Here is a 21,283-nt window from a genome sequence, read left to right as displayed (position 1 = left end):
GAACCACAGGCATGTACCATCACACCCGGCTAATTTCAAAAAAAGTTGTTGTTGTTTTTTTTTTTTTTGTAGAAATGGGGTCCCACTGTGTTGTACAGGCTGGTCTTTTTTATTTTTGTTTTTTGAGACGGAGTCTTGCCCCGTCACCCAGGCTGGAGTTCAGTGACGTGATCTTGGCTCACTGCAACCTCTGCCTCCCAGGTTCAAGCAATTCTCCTGTCTCAGCCTCCCAAGTAGCTGGGACTACAGGCGCCTGCCACCATGCCCGGCTAATTTTTGTATTTTAGTCGAGATAGCTTGACCTTGTTGGTAAGGCTGGTCTGGAACTCCTGACCTCAGGTGATCCTCGGGTGATCCACCTGCCTCGGCCTCCCAAAGTGCTGGGATTACAGTTGTGAGCCATCCTGTCCCGACTCGTGTACTGGTTTTGATTCTCACAATGACCTAATTGTACAATTGAGAAAAATGAGGCCATGAGAAGTTCAGTGATAGATCTAAGGTCATGTAGTTAGTAATGGAACAGTGATTTTGAACCTTTGCTTTCTGATCCTAATGATTAATGCACATCTTTGGGGGAACCTACAAAGCAGCAGCCAGATGCGGGTTCAGAGACAGTAAATTTTGTTGAGGCAGGAAAATAGCCATAAGTCAGCTTTTAATTGTAAAAAGTGCACGTTGAGGTAAAACTGCAATTAGTATTGTACAGGTGGTTGGCAGAGCCAATAGCAGCCTAAGCCCAAGAGCAGCTACAAGGCAGGACTTGGATAGGTCAGCTGTGCAGGAAGCTTTGCCAACGCCTCAAGAACAAGAAGTCTGTCATTCCTTGGGCAGCTCCTATACTTGCCAAGCTGGAGCGAAAGAGAGGCAGAGGAGCCCGGAGGGCGTGGCTTGCCTTCCGGAAGCCAGGCCTTGCCAGGAATCACCAGGTGGTTGCTTGCGAGAGAAGCTCGGGGTGAAACCGGAGAAAACCAAGTAGGAAGCAGGCCTGGACCAATTGCGGCCCACTCTGATCAGGGCCTGCAGGCCACCTGACGCCTGAGTATCTGTCCAATCCCTCCTAGAAGGATTGCTATCTCTTTAGTCCCTCTTTCGCAGCATAGGGGTGCTCTCTCTGGCGCTCTCCTTTTCTCTCCTAAGGCCCACAGCCCCACAGTTCCCTATTTAGGGGTCTTAAATTGAGGGCACACTTCTAAATTGTCCCTCAGAGTTTCCTCTCCTCCTTTGAGCGAGGCTGGGCGGGCTCCTCAAGCTCCGATTATGGGGAACTTCTTTCCCAAGCTCCCCACCTTCTTTGGGCTTGGGCGGCTGCAGAGTTCCAGTTAACTGTGCGCCGCCTTCGTTCCAATTGTACCCCTAGTGCGCCCAGAAGGCAGCTCCATGGAAACCAAAACATCACAAATCCCCGAAGGTATCGCGAGAAGCGCAGATGCGCCTGAGGCCGTGGAGAGGCGGAGCGAGGGCGGGAACGCCGAGCAAGCGGGGCGGAGCCTGAGCTCTTCCGAGGTCTGGCAGGCCGGGAGCCTGTCCCCTCCAGGCAGCGCCCCCGCGTGACTGCGCTTTACATAATCGCGGCCTCTAGCGTCACAGTGGCGTACTCCAGGCCAGACCGAATCAGAGTGGGCGAAAGCTCCGTGTTCCGCCCCTTCCCACTTGATCGACGTCAAAGCCCACCAGTGAACGGGCGTCTAGAGTCGCCGAGCCCGCCCCAGCCCGCCCAGGTCCGCCCCGACCCGCCTGCGCCCGCCCGCCTGCCGCAGCCAGCAGCCTGCCGCCGCCGCCGGGTTGTGCCTCAGACTGTCAGATAAATCGGCGGGCCGGGCCGGCGGGTCGGTGAACGCGGCCCGGGCCGGACATGGCGGCTCTCTACGCCTGCACCAAGTGCCACCAGCGCTTCCCCTTCGAGGCGCTGTCTCAGGGGCAGCAGCTGTGCAAGGTGCGCGGGCTGGGGCGGCGGCCGGGAACTGGGGACGCAGGAGGCGCGGCCCGGAGCTCCTGATTCTGTGGGGACGCCCGGCGGGGTCCCCGGAGCAGGGTGTGGCAGGCCCGCCAGGCTGAGGACCCGCACCCACCCCGCTGGGGGCCGGAGGGGCACGTGCGGGAGCCTGGGCCGGGTCCACGCTCCCGCGGCCGGCGTGTCCGGGTGCTTAGCAACCGCGGGGATTGTTCTCGGACCCCGTGAGGTCGGGGGAGGGACAGCGGGTCCTCTGCTTGCCCTGACTGGTCGCCCTCGGGATGCCTTTGCGCTGCCTCCCCCGCCGCCGCGGTCTCCCTGGTCACAGACGAGGGAACCTCCTGCCCCTCCTGGGACTGAACTCCAAAGTTGGGTGCTGCCTGGGAGGAGTGTGTCGAACTCGGGCTCCTCACGGGCACTTCTCGACCAGTTACAGAATCGGAGGTAGCAAGGCTTGTTTTTTTTTTCTTTAAGCCCCGCACTTTTCGGCCAGTCTCAGAGTCGGAGGCAGCAAGGCTTTATTTTTTTAAAAAACCCACATTCTGGCTCACAGATCCGAGGGATCACTTCTCAGCATCCAATTGGTGGTCTTCGGTCTTCCCTAACTAGCTGCTGCTCAGTTTTTACTCCTGAAGGTCCAACTTCTTTTTCTTTTAAGTTGCTTCATCCCACTTTGACTTTTTAAGTGACTAGAGGTGCTGTGAGGCAACAGTTAAAAAGTCACTAAACTGTCTGAAGAACAATGTTGGGGTATTCCCAATAATCCCGAGTTTGTGTCTCTGATTTGGATAACTCATAATTGTCACTTTTGCCTCAGATGGTCATGACTTTCCATTTGCCAGTCTTTATATACCAGGTCTGAGGGAATGCAAGTGCTTGAGTGCCCTTTTTGGCCTCAAAATATGTATATATGATTTTAAGGAAGTTATGTATATATAAATAATAATAATTTTAATCCAGCACTTTCATTTCACAAGTAAACCTCAAAATCACACAGTGGCAGAAGAACCAGGCCTGGAATTCAGGGCTTCTGATTCCCAGTCTGGGGGCTTATTCATATATATGTTTGTTTTACAATTTATGGCCAGTTCCATATAATCCATGTAAGTTCTTACTTAACTCCCACATCAACATTAGGGAGGTGATGCCAGTATTACAGAGGAGAAAAATAAGGCCCAGAAAGTTTAAGTGACTCACTCAAGCATAGTAGCTATGCTAGAAATAGTACCCAGGTCGGTTTCCTACTGAAGGCTGTTTCCATTTGTGACTGCCTTTTAAAATTATATCCTCATTTCATTTCAGGAATGTCGGATTGCACACCCTGTTGTGAAGTGCACCTACTGCAGGACTGAGTACCAGCAGGAGAGGTAGAGTTTTGTTGACCATGAAAGATATTATTAATAGGCTTTTTTCCTTTTAAAATCTATAATTGATTGCATTTCATGTACAGATCTGTAATCAGTTGCATTGTAACATACAAATCTGTAATCAATCACATTATATACAGACTATAATTGCTAAATATTTATGTCTGTGATCCATCTTGAATTAGTTTGTGTGTGAGGTGAGATATACAATGAAGGGTATATAATACATACATTGTTTCCTAGTTATTATCCATTGATTGCTTAAAACTTTTTTTTTTTTTTGAGACGGAATCTCGCTCTGTCACCCAGGCTGGAATGCAGTGGCGTGATCTCGGCTCACTGCAACCCCTGCCTCCCAGGTTCAAGCAATTCTCATGCCCCAGTCTCCTGAGTAGCTGAGATTACAGGTGCCTTCTACCACGCCCGCCTAGTTTTTTTGTATTTTTAGTAGAGACGGGGTTTCACTATCTTGGCCAGGTTGGTCTTGAACTCCTGACCTCATGATCCACCTGCCTCAACCTCCCAAAGTGCTGGGATTACAGGCGTGAGCCACCACGCCCGGCCTGCTTAAATTCTTAAAGTTCTTTTTAAGACCCTTGATCATTTTATATTGTGGTTATAATCTTTCTGACAAGAAGAAACCAATCCCACAACAGTAAAACATGAGCTTCATGTTTCAATATGTATATATACAGAGATTGAAGAGTGTATAAGCCCAAAGAAGATACTTTTGGAAATGTGACAATCCTGATAAGAGTTTGTTAGCTCTAGTCACATTTGAAACTCACTTGCCATTACACTTTTCCTTGGGCAAATCTCTTTTTTTGTTTGAAACAGAGTCTCTCTCTGCCAGCCAGTTTGGAGTGCAGTGGAGTCATCATGGCTCACTGCAGCCTGGACCTCCCAGGCCCAAGTGATCCTCTCACCTCAGCCTACAAAGCAACTGGGAACACAGGTGTGTGCCACCATGCCCAGCTAATTTTTAAATTTTTGTAGAGATAGGATTTTGCCATGTTACCCAGGCTGGTCTCTTACTCCTGGGCCCAAGTGATTCCTTCCTCCTTAGCCTCTCAAGATGTTGGAATTACAGGCGTGAGCCACCATGCCTGGACAAATCTCATTTTTAAAAGTGCGAAATGGGCCGGGTGCGGTGGCTCATGCCTGTAATCCCAACACTTTGGGAGACTGAGGCGGGCGGATCAGGAGGTCAGGAGATCGAGACCATCCTGGCTAACATGATGAAACCCAGTCTCTACTAAAAATACAAAAAAATAAGCTGGGCGTGGTGGCAACCACCTGTAGTCCCAGCTACTCGGGAGGCTGAGGCAGGAGAATTGCTTGAATCCAGGAGGTGGAGGTTGCAGTGAGCTGAGATTGTGCCACTGCACTCCAGCCTGGGTGACAGAGCAAGACTGTGTCTCAAAAAAAAGTGTGAAATGCAGGTATGAATGGTCAGACATCTTTAGGGGGCATTTCCATAGCAACAAAGTTATTTTTTGGTATAGCAAATTTGACTTTTGCGGAACTTTTTTAAGTGTAGGTGATCCTGCCTTGAGGAGGGTGGAGTCTATTTGTTAATTCATCCATTAGACCTAGAAGCCTATTTTTAATTAGTCATTTCAATTCTTAGAATATCTTCTCCAGGATTTTATCATGGATTTTTTTTTTCTTTTTTGAGACAGGGTCTCTCTCTGTCACCTAGGCTGGAGTGCAGTGAGATGATCTCAGCTCACTGCAACCTCCCCTCTCCAGGCTCAAATGATCCTCCCACCTCAGCCTCCCATATAGCTGGGATCAGGGGTGCATACCACCACACTCGGCTATTTTTTTTTGTATCTTTAGTAGAGACAGGTCTTGCCATGTTGCCCAGGCTGGACTAGAACTCTTGAGCTCAACCAGTCTGCCTGCCTCAGCCTCCCAAAGTGCTGGGATTACAGGCGTGAGCTATCACACCCAGCCTATCATGGATGTTTTCAAACAAAAAAAAGGTTAAAAGAATTAGTGAACACCCATATACCCTCTACTTAAATTCTGTAATATACACTTTACTATATATTCACCTATCCATCTGGTGCCTCTCTCTGTCCATCACTATATCAATTCATTTTGTTTCCGATGTATTTAAAGTTGCAGACATCAGTATACATGATCCTTAAACACTTCAGCATGCACAGCATTATTTAGAGTTAAATATTTGTTTGCAGTTTCTTTTTTTTTTTTTTGGCAAAATTGGCTTATACTAACATACTTAAATCTTAAATATATCAAGTTTTACAAACGTAGACATCTGTGTAGCCCCAAACCCTATCAAAATACAGAATGTTACTATCACTCTATAGAGTTCTCTCATGCCCCATCCTAGACAATCCCCACACCCTTGCTTCCTCCAAGTAACCGCTGCTCCACTTTTCATTCCCACTATAAATTAGTTTTGCCTATTCTAGGACTTCATGTTAGTGGAATCATACAGAATATACTCTAGAAACTTTATATTTTAGTTCTTAAATTTAGGTCTGTGGTCCATCTTGAGTTAATTCACGTGTGGGGTGAGATAGGAACTTTGACCCTTTATTTAAACTATACATACAAATTAATTCAAGATGGATCATAGAGTTATTTTTTCTTTTTCTTTCTTTCTTTTTTTTTTTTTTTTTAGTTGTTATTATTGAGACAGAGTTTCGTTCTTGTTGCCCAGGCTGGAGTGCAATGGCGCGATCTCGGCTCACTGCAACCTCCACCTCCCAGGTTCAAGTGATTATCCTGCCTCAGCCTCCCAAGTAGCTGGGATTACAGGCATGCGCCACCACACCCAACTAATTATGTATTTTTAGTAGAGATGGGGTTTCTCCTTGTTGAGCAGGCTGGTCTCAAACTCCCGAGCTCAGGTGATCTGCCTGCCTCAACCTCCCAAAGTGCTGGGATTACAGGCATGAGTCACCACGCCCAGCCTAGAGTTAGTTTTTCTTTGCATGTTTTTTAACATGTTAGGAGCATATATATATATTGGCATCTACCCCATTCCTTCAGTAGTAAATCTAGGTGTAAATCAAAATGCTATTCAACATCACAGAATCACTGATGCTAATCCTCTTTCTAGAGATTTCTTTGAATGTCCTTCACTTCTTCTACTGTCTTTTAAAAGTAACAGAAAATTGCCCTGGAAAATAATTTTTAATTTAAATATTTTCTACTCTAAGGTTTTTCTTTTGTCTATTTTAACTTTATAGTCACTTTCATAGGAATTGTATGGGAAAATGATCACAAAGCAGAGAATAGACTAGATTTTTTTTTTTTTGCAAGACAGGGTCTCACTCTGTCACTCAGGTTGGAGTGCAGTGGCGAAATTGTAGCCCACTGAAACCTTGGACTTCCAGGCTGAGCCTCCTAAAGTGCTGGGATTACAGGCATAAGCCACTGTGCCTGGTCTTAGATTTTTATGTGATTTATTAGTTTTTAGCCCCAGAGTACTGTTTAAATTGTTCTTACACATAAGACATTCATTTTTACCTCCTTATATGAAGAGTTAGACTTTTATTTGAAGATGATTTTTCCCCCAGGGCAGCTTTATTAATTCACACATTTAGGTAATATGACCTCTGGATCTTCACAAGGCAAAGGATGTTTTTATTTTTGTCAGTGCTTAACTCTTAGAGAAATCAGAATTTGTTTTTTTTTTTTTCTAGACACAGTTTTGCTCTGTTGCCCAGGCTAGAGTGCAGTGGCTCAATCTTGGCTCACTGCACCTTCCATCTCCCAGGTTCAAGCGATTCTTCTGCCTCAGTCCCCTGAGTAGCTGGGATTACAGGCACACGCCACCACACTTGGCTAATTTTTTTGAATTTTTAGTAAAGACTAAAAATAACATGGTTTCCCCGTGTTGGCCAGGCTGGTCTCGAACTCCTGACCTCAGGTGATCTACCTGCTTCGGCCTTCCAAAGTGCTGGGATTACAGACATGAGCTACTGTGCCCAGCCTAAATATTGACAAAGTATTTGATCATAGTGTCTTTTTCCCCACCTCTGGTGTTTTCATATGCCTTTACTTATGAAGGAGAACACAGAGTAAGGTTAGCAAAGATAGAATCTCTGAGTTTATATTCCAAACACACATACTTTGTTTGTCACTTCAAATTTCCCAACTATTCATCCGAATTAAGGAGAATTTTTTTTTTTCCTGCTAGTCCATTTTAGTATAATATTTTGAGGGTGTTCTCCGTATCTGATAATTTTACTTAGTGATACTTGGGGATGTCATAATTAGAAATAACTCACTCTGCATTTTAGCCAAAGCCTCACTTTATTTGAGATTAAAAAATCCATAACCACATAATAATCTTTTTGTTTTTTTGAGGTGGAGTTTTGCTTTTGTTGCCCAGGCTGGAGTACAGTGGTGCAGTCTCAGCTCACTGCAAACTCTACCTCCTGGGTTCAAGCAATTCTCCTGTCTCAGCCTCCTGAGTAGCTGAGATTACAGGCGTGTACCACCACACCTGGCTAATTTTTGTATTTTTAATAGAGATGGGGTTTCACCATGTTGGCCAGGCTGGTCTCGAACTCCTGACCTCAGGTGATCTAACCCCCCTCAGCCTCCCAAAGTGCTGGGATTACAAGCGTGAGCCACCATGCCCAGCCACATAATAATTAAAAGAGTTATTAGAGGCTAGGTGTGGTGTCTCTACTAAAAATACAAAAATTTGTTGGGTGTGGCGGCACGCACCTATAATTCCAGCTACTTGGGAGGTTGAGGCATGAGAATCGCTTGAACCCGGGAAGCAGAGGTTATAGTGAGCAGATTGTACCACTGCACTCCAGCCTGGGGTACAGAATGAGACTCTGTCTCAAAGATATTAAATAAAAATAAAAAAGTTATTAGAAAGATACTCAAACTTCTGTTAACCAAGCATCCAGACCATATTTCACCTTGGCCTTTAGCAATGAGCAAATTCCTTGGACTTAAGGAGGTATCAGTTTTCAGATATTCTAAGAAAAGCCTGTGTCTGTTTTTTCCTTAACAGTAAAACCAATACAATATGCAAGAAATGTGCTCAGAACGTGCAGTTGTATGGAACGGTAAGTAGGATATTTTCAAACCTAACAGTGAGTACTAGGGTCTTGTGGAACCTTACCTTCTGTGGCCTACTAATGTCTTTACAGTATTTTTATTAGAAGAAATAGTTATGTGTAATATATCTGGTACTGATTTCAGCTTTCACATTTAGCTAATGCTTATTGTTAAGGAATTCCGTGCTTATAGTCACACTGCCAGGATTATGATTATAATTTTCCTCGAGAGGCTTTAGTGACCAGTATGGAAAGAGAAAGAGAAAGATGAATTTTTTTTTTTTTTTTTTTGTGACCGAGTCTTGCTCTGTCACCCAGGCTGAAGTGCAGTGGTGATCCAGTTCACTGCAACCTCCACCTTCTCGCTTCAAGTGATTCTCCTGCCTCAGCCTCCCGAGTAGCTGGGACTACAGGCACATGCCACCACACCTGGCTAATTTTTGTATTTTAGTAGGGATGGGGTTTCACCATGTTGGTCAGGCTGGTCTCGAACTCCTGACCTCAAGTGATCCACCCACCTCAGCCTCCCAAAGTGCTGGGAGGCAAACTGCACCCAGCAAGATGAATTTTTATAACTTTGACCCCTTTGTTTGGTAATAGTTGACTAGTTATTTTGATGAATGATTCTCTTTTTCTCTTAGTGTTATAGTTCAGGATGTTATGTGCTTGTAGGCATTCTCCCAACATGTTTATATGCTGATAATAGCAAAGAGGCCTTTTCAGAAATTTGGAAGCCCTTGCTAGTTTCTCCAAAGAGCTGGTTCTGTTGAATAGACATTCAACAGAAGACTTCATAGAAGTCTCTGCATACATACTAATGGGTTTTTGTTATTTGTTTATTTATTTATTTAAAAATCAATAGTCCTGTGCAGAAAAACACTTCACATAGTGTTAAGAATTGGGCTTCATGGCTGGGCATGGTGGCTTATGCCTATAATCCCAGCACATTGGGAGGCTGACACAGGCGGATCACCTGAGGTCAGGAGTTCTAGACCAGACTGGCCAACATGGTGAAACCCCATCTCTAGGAAATAATATAGAAATTAGCCAGGCATCGTGGCGGGTGCCTGTAATCCCAGCTGCTCCGGACGGAGGCTGAGGCAGGGAGAATTGCTTTAACCAGGGAGGCAGAGGTTGCATTGAGCTGAGATGGCACCTCTGCACTCCAGCTTGGGCAAAAGAGCGAGACTCCGTCTCAAAAAACAAAAACAGCAACAACAAAAAAGAATTGGGCTTTATTTGGTCAATATAAAAGCATATTTATGAAGTTGGCAATACATTTGTACCATGATTAATGAACTACAAAGTAGGAATTACTGCTTTTTTAAATGCAGTGGTATTTTATGAAAATAACACTTGACTCTTTTTTTCCCCCTTTAAGCCCAAACCTTGTCAGTATTGCAACATAATTGCGGCATTTATTGGGAATAAATGCCAGCGCTGCACCAATTCAGAAAAGAAGTATGGACCACCCTACTCTTGTGAACAGTGCAAGCAGCAGTGTGCATTTGACAGGAAAGATGATAGAAAGAAGGTAAATTTCTGTGTTTTTCTTGATTTCTTTTCTTCCTTTCAGAGAAATTAAGTTGGGCTGACTGTGTTAAAAACACGTTTAATAGGCCAGGCGCGGTAGCTCATGCCTGTAAACCCAGCACTTTGAGAGGCCGAGGAGGCGACTGGATTATGAGGTCAGGAAATCGAGACTATCCTGGCTAACACGGTGAAACCGCGTCTCTACTAAAAGTACAAAAAATTAGCCAGGCGTGGTGGCACATGCCTGTAGTCCCAGCCACTCTGGAGGCTGGGGCAGAAGAATCACTTGAACCCAGGAGGCAGAGGTTGCAGTGAGCCGAGATCATGCCACTGCACTCCAGCCTGGGTGACAGAGCAAGACTCCATCTCAAAAACAACAACAACAACAAAGAAAAAACAACAACAAAAAAACACATTTAACAAAGAAAGATTTCTCAGTTTCTTTCCTGGTTCTATTATTGACCTTAAAGAAGATATTCATATTTTGTTCATAAAATGTAGACCATTATATTCTAACATTTCACAAGAATATGAATTACAGTGATCACATAAGTGAAATGGTGATTGGCAGAATTCTATAGAATTCTGTAAAGGAGAGATTATAACTTAAGCAAGATGGAGTGGCGTTACCAGTTTTACTATCTGGCTCTTTAAATGTTTCTGTCTGTTGAAATTCAAGATTACAAGGTTACATTAGGGGGAAGCTCTATGTGGAAGGGTGTACCTTGATAGAATCAAAATGATTTAGAGCTTGGTCATATTACTCTCTTGCTTAAAATCCTCCAGGGGTTTCCAGTTGTGCTTGTAATAAAACTCATATCCCTTCTATGGCCTGCAACCCCATACCCAGCTCTCAGCCTCATCTTGCATCATACTTTCTGCCTCTCACCTTGCTCCAGCCATACTGGCCACCCTGTAGTCTGTCTGACATGCAGATCTCACTCCGACCTTTGCACTGTCTCTCCTTGTGCCTAATGTACCTTTCTCTAGGGTCTCATAACCAGCTCCTTATGTCAGCTCTCAGCTCAGATACCACCTGCTCATAGTGACCTTTTACTGACTCCCTCAGTCATTATTTACCATACTATTTTATTGTCTTCATAGCATCTCACATATTGAAAACTAGTCTTGCTTATTTGGTTACATGTTTGTCCACCCCCACTAGAATGTGAGCTCTTTGTCCATCTCATTCTCTGCTTTATTTCCAGTGGCCTGGCACATAGTAGCTGCTCAATAAGTATTTGTTGAATAAAAGATTGCAGTTGAGAAACTCTTTTTCAGTGGCCAGAGGTGCTTTTAGGAGGTGCCTAGGCTCAAGGGTTGATTCTTGCTTACCAAATTCATTAACTTACAATGGAAGGATATAACTTTCCATTGACTAGGATACTCCTGCCTGCCAACCAGGACACCTCTTCCCTGTATCAAGATACTGAAGAATCTGAATTAGTAATCAGGAGGTCGCACAAGCAGCAGTCCCCCCAACTCCTGGGACTAGCTGAATGACCCTGCCTACTTACCCTCATTATGCATCACTTTCTTCATCTTTCTCTGTGGGAATAACAATAGTTACTTCACAAAGACATGGGGAAATGTAATTCAGATAGGTATATAAAACAATGTTGAACCTGGCACATAATATAACACAGTGCATGGCTCCTGTATTATTACTGATTGGAATAGTTCATTTTTATTAATCTGGTTATACTAGAATTTATTACCTTTCTGCTTTATAAATTACGATCCTGTCTTAAGTGTTTATAGATATTTTTAGACATCTACATGTTCATAAACTTTAGGAGAAAGCTAAATTTAGGGATTAAGAGTAGGGAATTTGGGCCAAGACCGGTGGCTCACACCTGTAATCCCAGCACTTTGGGAGGCCGAGGCAGATGGATCACAAGGTCAGGAGTTCGAGACCAGCCTGGCCAACATGATGAAACCCCGTCTCTACCAACAATATTAAAATTAACAGGTTGTGGTGTCTCACACCTGTAATCCCAGCTACTAGGGAGCCTGAGGCAGGAGAATTGCTTGAATCCGGGAGGCAGAGGTTGCGGTGAGCCAAGATCACACCACTGCACTCCAGCCTGGGCAACAAAGTAAGACTCCATCTCAAAAAAAAAAAAGTGGGGTATCTGGACTCAGAATGTGTGGATTGAAATCTTGGTTCTGTCAGTTATTAACTGTGTGACTTTGGGCATGTTAATCTGTCAATGCCTCAGTCTCCACATCTGTGAATGGGGATGATCAGATCTCAGTGTTGTTACAAAGGTCAAGATATTAGTAAAACTCTTAGAATGGAATCTGGTACATGATAAATACTCAGTGTTATCTATGATGATTTGTTTTTGATGGTTTAATTCTCAGAGGATGCTATTTTATTTTTTTTTTTTTGAGATGAAATCTCACTCTGTCACCCAGGCTGGAGTGCAGAGGCATAACCTCAGCTCACTGCAACCTCTGCCTCCCAGGTTCAAGTGATTCTCCTACCTCAGCCTCCAGAGCAGCTGGGATTACAGGTGCGCACCACCATGCCTGGCTAATTTTTGTATTTTTAGTAGAGATGGGGTTTTACCATGTTGACCAGGCTGGTCTTGAACTCCTAACCACAAACTACTGACCTCAAGTGATCAGCCCACCTTGGCCTCCCAAAATGCTGGGATTACAGACATGAGCCACCACGCCCGGCCAGTGCTCTTTTATTTCTTTTGTTGTTGAGACAGAGTTTTGCTCTTGTTGCCTAGGCTACAGTGCAATGGCGTGATTGTGGCTCACCACAACCTCTGCCTCCTGGGTTCAAGCAGTTCTCCTGCCTCAGTCTCCCGAGTAGCTGGATTACAGGCATGTGCCATTGTGCCTGGCTAATTTTGTATTTTTAGTAGAGGCGAGGTTTCTTCATGTTAGTCAGGCTGGTCTGAAACTCCTGACCTCAGGTGAGCTACCCGCCTTGGCCTCCCAGAGTGCTGGGATTACAAGTGTGAGCCACCGTGCCTGGCCTGCTCTTTTATTTCTAAAGTTTATTTTTAAGAGAGAGATCTGAAAAACATGTCTTGTGAATCTATGTGCAATTTTGATGTTCATTGTTTGCTCTCTTTCAGTGGAGTTGTATTGTTTTGAAACTCTTTAATGAAAGCTCTTACCTGGGGAAGGTCTTACAGGGTGTTTTAAAATTATGCCTTCAAGGCCAGGTGCAGTAGCTCATGCCTGTAATCCCAGTACTTTGGGAGGCTGAGGTGGGTGGATCCCTTGAGGCCAGGAGTTGAAGACCAGCCTGAGCAACATGGCAAAAACCCTGTCACTATTAAAAATATAAAAAACTCAGCCAGGCATGTTGGTTCACGGCTGTAATCCCAGCACTTTGGAAGGCTGAGGCAGGCAGTTGAGGTCAGGAGATTGAGACCAGCCTGGCCAACATGGTGAAACTTTGTTTCTACTAAAAATACAAAAATTAGCCGGGCATGGTGGCATGTGCCTGTAATCCCAGCTACTCAGGAGGCTGAGGTGGGAGAATTGCTTGAACCTGGGAGGCAGAGGTTGCAGTGAGCTGAGATCGTGACCTTGCACTCCAGGCTGGTTGACAGAGTGAGACTCCATCTCAAAAAAAAAAAAAAAAAAAAAAAAAAAAAAACCTAGTCAGGGTTGGTGGTGCATGTGTGGTTCCAGCTACTTGGGAGGCTGAGGTGGGAAGATCATTTGAGCCTAGGAGTACAAGGCTCCAGTAAGCTGTAATTATACCACTGTGCTGCAGTGTGGGTGAGAGAATGAGACCCTATCTATAAAATAAATAAAAATAGGCCTTCAAGCCAGGCCTGATGGCATGCTCTGGTAGTTCCAGCTACCCTAGAGGCTGAGGTGGGAGGATCACTTGAGCCCAGGAGTTCGAGTCCAGCCTGGGTAACATAGTGAGACTTTGTCTTTAAAAATTAATAACAGACCAGGCGCGGTGGCTCACGCCTGTAATCCCAGCACTTTAGAAGGCTGAGGAGGGCAGATCACGAGGTCAGGAGTTCGAGATCAGCCTGGCCAACATGGTAAAATCCCATCTCTACTAAAAATACAAAAATAAGCCGGGCGTGGTGGCACATGCCTGTAATCCCAGCTACTCGGGAGACTGAGGCAGGAGAATTGCTTGAATCCTGTAGTGAGCCAAGATCGTGCCCTTGCACTCCAGCCTGGGTGGCAGATCAAGACTCTGTCTCAAAAAAAAAAAAAATAAAATAATAATAATAATAATAATAATAATAAACAGACTTTCAGGCCGTATCCCGTAACCATGAAATGAACCAGATTGAAGTTTGGTTTCAAAGTTCATTGTTATGTTTCTTAACAAAAAATTAAATGCTTATCATGTACCAGACACTGTTCCAGGTATTAGAAATACACTAATGAACTGAACAGACAAGACCTTACTCTCACAGAGCTTACATTTATGTGTGCAAAAGAGAAATGGGTGAGGAGAAAAATAACATAAATTTTAGATATTAGTGCTATAAAGAAATAAAGTACATGATAGGGAGTGACTGGGAAGTCAGCCTATATTGGGCAATCAGGAGAACCTCTGAGGAAATAACATCTGAGTGGAAACTAGGACGATGAAAAGGTGGTAGCCATGGGAAGCTCTGGAGGACAAAAATTCCAGGAAGAAGGACCAGCTGTGGAAAATCCGTAAGGCAGGAATGAGCTTGGCACATGATTAGAACAGAAAGAAGGTGGAGTGAACATGGGGAAGAGGAAGGAAACAAGGTTATAGAGGCAGGTAAGGGGCTATATTTAAGTCAACATAGGCCATGAGGCACACTGCAGATAGCCCACTACACTACAAGAAGGTGAATGGGCCGGGCGCGGTGGCTCAAGCCTGTAATCCCAGCACTTTGGGAGGCTGAGATGGGCGGATCACGAGGTCAGGAGATCGAGACCATCCTGGCGAACACAGTGAAACCCCGTCTCTACTAAAAATACAAAAAATTAGCCGGGCGAGGTGGCGGGCGCCTGTAGTCCCAGCTACTCGGGAGGCTGAGGCAGGAGAATGGCGTAAACCCGGGAGGCGGAGCTTGCAGTGAGCTGAGATCTGGCCACTGCACTCCAGCCTGGGAGACAGAGCGAGACTCCGTCCCAAAAAAAAAAAAAAAGGTGAATGGGTGAAGCTTTGAGGAGTTCAACTGGGCTGTGGAATGCCACAATGGCGTTTTCGCCTACTTTATTGGTTTCAAGGATGCTGGAGGAAAAGCTGGTGCCCCTCTTGTATGCATGCTGAACCAGTCGTACGAAAGGGGCTGAAGCACGTTAGTGAAGGGTGTGTGTTCGTCTGCTGCCAAGTAGAAGAAAAGCCTTATTGGAAAGATCTAAATAATGACTTCAGAAAAAACTTGGAAGCAACCCTGGAACACCTCAAAAACTGGTAGAATCTTAGTGTCTTCAGCCCAGCCTCGTGGAAGTGTTTTTCTCTAAGGATTAAGATTTGATGATGGTAATTATGTCTTGATTTTCTGGTTTGTTCTAATGTAAAAAAAAAACTGCATATGGCGGGGTGTGGTCGCTCATGACTATAATCCTAGCACTTTGGGAGGCCGAGGCAGGTGGATCACTTGAGCCCAGGAGTTGGAGACCAGCCTGGACAACATGGCAAAAGCCTGTCTCTACACAAAAATACAAAAAATTAGTGGGGTGTGGTGGTGCACACCTGTAGTCCCGGCTACTTGGGAGGCTGAGGTAGGAGGCTCACCTAAGCCTGGGAAGTTGAGGCTGCAGTGAGCCAATATTGCACCACTGCACTCCAGCCTGGGCGAGATTGTGAGACCCTGTCACAAAACAAAAATGCATAGTTGCTTTGAATTCATGTTAGCAATAAATAAATAAATGATAATGTAAAAAAAAAAAAAAAAAAAAGGGCTATAGACCGGGTGTGGTGGCTCATGCCTGTAATCCCAGCACTTTGGGAGGCTGAGGCAGGCGGATCATGAGGTCAGGAGATTGAGACCATCCTGGCTAACACGGTGAAACCCTACTAAAAATACAAAAAATTAGCCAGGCATAGTGGCAGGCGCCTGTAGTCCTAGCTACTTGGGAGGCTGAGGCAGGAGAATGGCGTGAACCTCGGAGGTGGAGCTTGCAGTGAGCCGAGATCGCGCCACTGCACTCCAGCCTGGGCAACAGAGCGAGACTCCGTCTCAAATAAAAAAATGGGCTATGGTACAGAGTTTGAATTTTATGGTATGATGAGAAATCATTGGGTTTTAAGGAGAGAAGATGGACTCATAGGGTAACTTACTCTTGGGTGCCAGTGCTATGGCTTTACCCTGCAAGATTGGCTCGCCCATCCTCAACAGCAACCTGGCCAGTTTAGGGGTCAAGTGCCTCCGTATGCTAGACTCTGGGGCCACCTGGATGTCATGGATGGGCACTTTGTTCCCAACGTCACCTTTGGTTATCCTGTCGTAGAAAGCTTTCAAGAGCAGCTCGTCCAGGACCCTTTCTTTGACATGCATGTGATGGTGTCCAAGCTGGAACAGTGGGTAAAACCAATAGCTATAGCAGAAGCCAGTCTGTATACCTTTCACCTTGAGGCTACTAAGAACTCAGAGGCTTTGATTGAAGACATTTGGGAGAATGGGATGAAGGTTGGCCTTGCCATCAAATCAGGAGCTACAGTTGAATATTTGGCACCATGGACTAATCAAGTAGATATGGCCTTGGTTATCACAGTGGAACCTGAGTTTGGAAGGCAGAAATTCATGAATGATATGGTGCCAAACATTCACTGGTTGAGGACACAGTTCCCATCTTTGGATAAGAGGTCGATGGTGGAGTAGGTCCTGACACTGTCCACAAGTGTGCAGAGGCAGGAGCTAACATGATTATGTCTGGAAGTGTTGCTATGAGGAGGAGTGAGGACCCCAGATCTGTGATCAACTTGTTAAGAAATACATGTTCAGAAGCCACTCAGAAACATTCTCTTGATCAGTGAGACCATAAGGTGCCCAATGTTGCTGCTCATGAGATCTCCCTTTTACCAGAAAACAGGAATATTGACTACCAAATCATATTGCAGCTGAGGCAGTACTGCTTTTCTGAGCAATTATTCATTCTAATGGTTAAAATTGATTGTGCAGAATATTCTAAGAGGTTAGAAATTGGCATGTCTAACTACATTTTTAGTGAAGCAATTTAACGATTCATGTGGTGAAATACTCAGTTTTTATTGGGAGATTTGATTTTTTTTTTTTTTTTTTTTTTTTTTTTTTTTGAGGCAGGGTCTCATTCTGTCGCCCAGGCTGGAGTACAAGTGGTATAATCTAGACTCACTACAGCCTCAGCCTCCTGGGCTCAGGCGATCCTTCCAAGTAGCTAGAACTACAGGCATGTGCCACCACACCCAGCTAATCTTTGTACTTTTTGTTGAGACAAGGTTTCACCATGTTCCATGTTGCTCAGGCTAGCCTCAAACTCCTGGTCTCAAGCAATCTGCCTACCTCAGCCTTCCAAAGTGCTGGGATTACAGGTGTGAGCCACTGTGCTCAATTGATTTTTTATAAAGAGTAAAAATATGGCTGCATTAAGGTTACAAACAGAAATGTGTCTTAATACCTAAGGACGGCATATTAGCTACACTATAAAAAAAAATTTTTTTTTTCCATTTTACAGTAGAGAGAAAAAGAAAAACAGGCTGGGCACAGTGGCTTACGCCTGTAATCCCAGCACTTTGAGAGGCCAAGGTGGGCGGATCACTTGAGGTCAGGAGTTTGAGACCAGCCTGGCCGACATGGTGAAACCCCATCTCTACTAAAAATATAAAAAAATTAGCCAGGCGTGGTGGTGGGCACCTGTAATCCCAGCTACTTGGGAGGCTGAGGCAGGAGAATTGCTTGAACCCAGGAGACGAAGATTGTAGTGAGCCAACAGAGTGCCACCGCACTCCAGCCTAGGCGACAAAGTGAGACTCCATCTCAGAAAAGAAAAAAAGAGAGGATGTAATCATTTACATTTAAGAAACCCTTTGGCGGCTATGGGGAAATGGCTTATTGGAGGTAGGGTGATCACTTGGGCAGCTCTTACAGCAGTGACAGATGAGAATGCCAACGGAAGCACTGGAGTTAGAAAGAAGTAAGTAGATTCAGACTGATGGACTTGCTGATGGGTTGGGGGATGGGGAGCAAAGAGGCTTTTGCCGATGAGATAAAACACTTCAGGTAAATGATGATGTGGCCTACCCATGTTCAAGATGAAGCACAAGATCTAATTTCAGAAATAAGAAATGAAAACTGTAAAATTCCGTTATGTATCAGCATATTCCTTGCCTAACCTGAGAAATTCCAACCAGCCCCGCTGCCCTGTCATCTGTCCTACTGTGCCTCCAGTGGTTTTTCAGTCTGAATGCTGCACAGAGACACCACAGCTTCAGAGGGTGGCAAAAGCTACATTATGCTTCCTAGCTTTGGGCCCTGCTCCGTGGTGCAGTTACTTCTGCTCAAAGGAGTCAACTTTTTCTAATTCAAACAGCGCCATGGCAGGCCACCGCCAGGGACTAGGCCCTGGAAGCTGCTTACTCATTGTTCTTTCTCTGGGGACCCTCTTTCCATCTGAGAGATGGTATCCAGCATACCACTTTGTGAACTTTTTTTTCTTTTTTTCTTTTTTGAGACAGAGTCTCGCTCTCTGGCCCAGGCTGGAGCGCAGTGGCCGGATCTCAGCTCACTGCAAGCTCCACCTCCTGGGTTTACGCGAACCTTTTATAAAGTATTAAAACTGAGGTATTGGAGGGTGGGTTTGGGGAGATGTTGGCCAAAGGATTTCAGTTACATAGGAGGAGTAAGTTGAAGAGATCCATTGTAAAACATGGTAACTATAGTTAATAAAATGTACTCTTGAAAGTTGTTAAAAGAGTAGATTTTAAGTGTTCTCACCACAGGGGAAAAAAAAAAGAAAAACTAGGCCAGGTGCAGTGGCTCATGCCTGTAATCCCAGTGCTTTGGGAGGCCAGGGCAGGCAGATCAGGAGGTCAGGAGTTCAAGACCAGCCTGGCCATCGTGGTGAAACTCCATCTCTACTAAAAATACAAAAAAAAATTATCTGGGCATGGCGGCAGACGCTTGTAATCCCAGCTACTCGGGAGGCTGAGGCAGGAAAATTGCTTGAACCCAGGAGATGGAAGTTGCAGTGAGCTGAGACCGCACCACTGCACTCCAGCCTGGGCAACACAGCGAGACTCTGTCTCAGACCCAAACAAAAATTATATGAGGTAATCCATGTTAATTATCTTGATTTAGCCATTCCACAATGTATACATATTTTTAAAAATATTTATTCGTTTTTGAGAAAGGGTCTCACTCTGTCACCAAGGCTGTAGTACAGTGGCACGCCTACAGCTCACTGCAGCCTCGACCTCCCAGGCTTAAGTGATTCTCCCACCTCAGCCTCCCTAGTAGCTGGGACTGCAGGCATGCACCACCACAACTGGCTAATTTTTGTTGTGTTTCTTTTTGTAAATGGGTTTTGCCATGTTGCCCAGGGTAGTTTCGAACTCTTGGGCTCATGCGGTCCACCTGCCTCAGCCTCCCAAAGTGTACATATTTCAAAACAACATGTTTTACACAATAAATATATACAAATTTTGTCATTTAAAAAAAAATGGCCAGATGCAGTGGCTCACGCGTGTACGTCCAGCCCTTTGGGAGGCCAAGACAGGCAGATGACTTGAGCTCAGGAGTTCGAGACCAGCCTGGGCAACATGGTGAAACCCTGTCTCTACAAAAAAAAAATACAAAAATTAGCCAGGCATGGTGGTGCACACCTGTAGTTCCAGCTACTCGGGAGGCTGAGGTGGAAGGATTGCTTGAGCCCAGGAGGTGGAGGTTGCAAGTGAGCCGAGATCATAACACTACACTCCAGCCTGGGCAACAGAGCAAGACCCTGTTTGGGGGAAAAAAAAGAAAAAAAAAACCCAACAACTGATTAGGTGAGCTTGGTGGCATGTGCCTGTAGTCCTGGCTGCTCAGGAGGCTGAGGCAGGAGGATTGCTTGAGCCCAGAAGTTTAAGGCTGTAGTATACTACAGTGACACCACTGCATTCCAGCCTGGGTGAGTGAGATCCCATCACTAAAAAAAAAATCCAAAAAACTGTAAGGATGAATTTTATAATTCATCTTCTGTCTTCTCTTCTCCCTGCTGAGTTTTCCTTAATGAGAACCATGGTCTTGTGAGAATTTTACTCTTGTCTGTGTTTGCTAAGTTGAAGAGAAACAAAACAAAAAGATATAAAATTAGCAGCTGAAATTTATTTAATTAAATTAATTAATTTATTTATTTTGAGATGGAGTCTCACTCTGTCACCAGGCTAGAGTGCCATGGTCTAGCTCACTGCAACCTCTACCTCCTAGGTTCAAGCGATTCTTCTGCCTCAGCCTCCTGAGTAGCTGGGACTACAAGTGCACGACACCATGCCTGGCTAATTTTTGTATTTTTAGTGGAGATGGGGTTTCACCATGTTGTCCAGAATGGTCTCAATCTCCTGACCTCGTGATCCACCCACCTTGGCCTCCCAAAGTGCTGGGATTACAGGCATAAGCCACCGTGCCCGGCCCCGCAGCTGAAATTTATTAAGCAACTTTTATGTGCCTGTCACCGTGTTAAGTGCTTTACCTACATTATGTCACTAGATCCTTGTAGCAGCCCCCTGTGACATGCCCAAAGTCACAGCTCATAAGTTTCAGAACTGGGACTGAACCCAAGGGTTCTAGCTCCTAATACCACGTTTGCAGCCACTGCACTAGATTCCCGCTTCTTTATCTTTGTCTCCTCCTCTTTCAGGTAGATGGGAAATTGCTGTGCTGGCTGTGCACACTTTCATACAAACGGGTCCTTCAGAAGACCAAAGAGCAGAGGAAACACCTGAGTAGTTCTTCTCGTGCTGGCCACCAGGAGAAGGAGCAGTATAGTCGCCTGAGTGGTGGTGGCCATTATAACAGGTAACCTCAAGATGCATGAGATAGGACTAGAAGTGCTGGTAGGTCAGATGTAATGCTCACACAGCCATCATGGTACATACCATCTTATATGCATTTTCTATCTTCTCTGTAGGTACTAGTCTGTAGGAGGAAACTCATTTGTCATATTTTATAATTCATATATCTTCCAAGAACCAGAGAGATTTCCATAAAGTGTCAGGATTTCCTGACTTTGTATTGTGTCTGAAATGTTTGTGGAACTTACCCTACTTTGGTTTGTAGTGTTCTCACCCTTAGAGTGGATTCTCTTTCCAGAAGATCGGACATTTCACTTTCTGAGAGATACAGCTTTTCCATGCATATTTAGCCAGGAGGCTAATAGATGTTCTAGGTTTGTCCTGGTGGCACCTAGTCAAAAAGATGTATTTTCAT

The 21,283-nt window shown here is 45.0% G+C and overlaps 1 protein-coding gene and 2 pseudogenes across 2 annotated transcripts in view; all 3 read left to right on the top strand.

The window, feature by feature from the left end:
• Positions 1-1,732: 1,732 nt before the first annotated feature.
• Positions 1,733-21,283, top strand: part of FAM76A (family with sequence similarity 76 member A) — a 37,916-nt gene continuing 18,365 nt past the window's right edge. For both annotated transcript variants that reach the window (XM_007979811.3, XM_007979810.3), the window contains exons 1-5: positions 1,733-1,933; positions 3,254-3,318; positions 8,333-8,387; positions 9,760-9,912; positions 20,715-20,872. In XM_007979811.3, the coding sequence (XP_007978002.1) occupies positions 1,853-1,933; positions 3,254-3,318; positions 8,333-8,387; positions 9,760-9,912; positions 20,715-20,872 (512 nt within the window). In that variant the 5' untranslated portion in view covers positions 1,733-1,852. The remainder of the gene's footprint in view (positions 1,934-3,253; positions 3,319-8,332; positions 8,388-9,759; positions 9,913-20,714; positions 20,873-21,283) is intronic.
• Positions 14,699-15,708, top strand: LOC103225855 (thioredoxin domain-containing protein 17 pseudogene; annotated as a pseudogene).
• LOC103225279 (ribulose-phosphate 3-epimerase-like) lies at positions 16,091-16,975 on the top strand (annotated as a pseudogene).

The sequence above is a fragment of the Chlorocebus sabaeus genome, chromosome 20 (assembly GCF_047675955.1).
Source record: "Chlorocebus sabaeus isolate Y175 chromosome 20, mChlSab1.0.hap1, whole genome shotgun sequence".
In the NCBI taxonomy this organism is placed as follows: Eukaryota; Metazoa; Chordata; class Mammalia; order Primates; family Cercopithecidae; genus Chlorocebus; species Chlorocebus sabaeus.
This window is presented reverse-complemented; position numbering and strand designations above follow the sequence as displayed.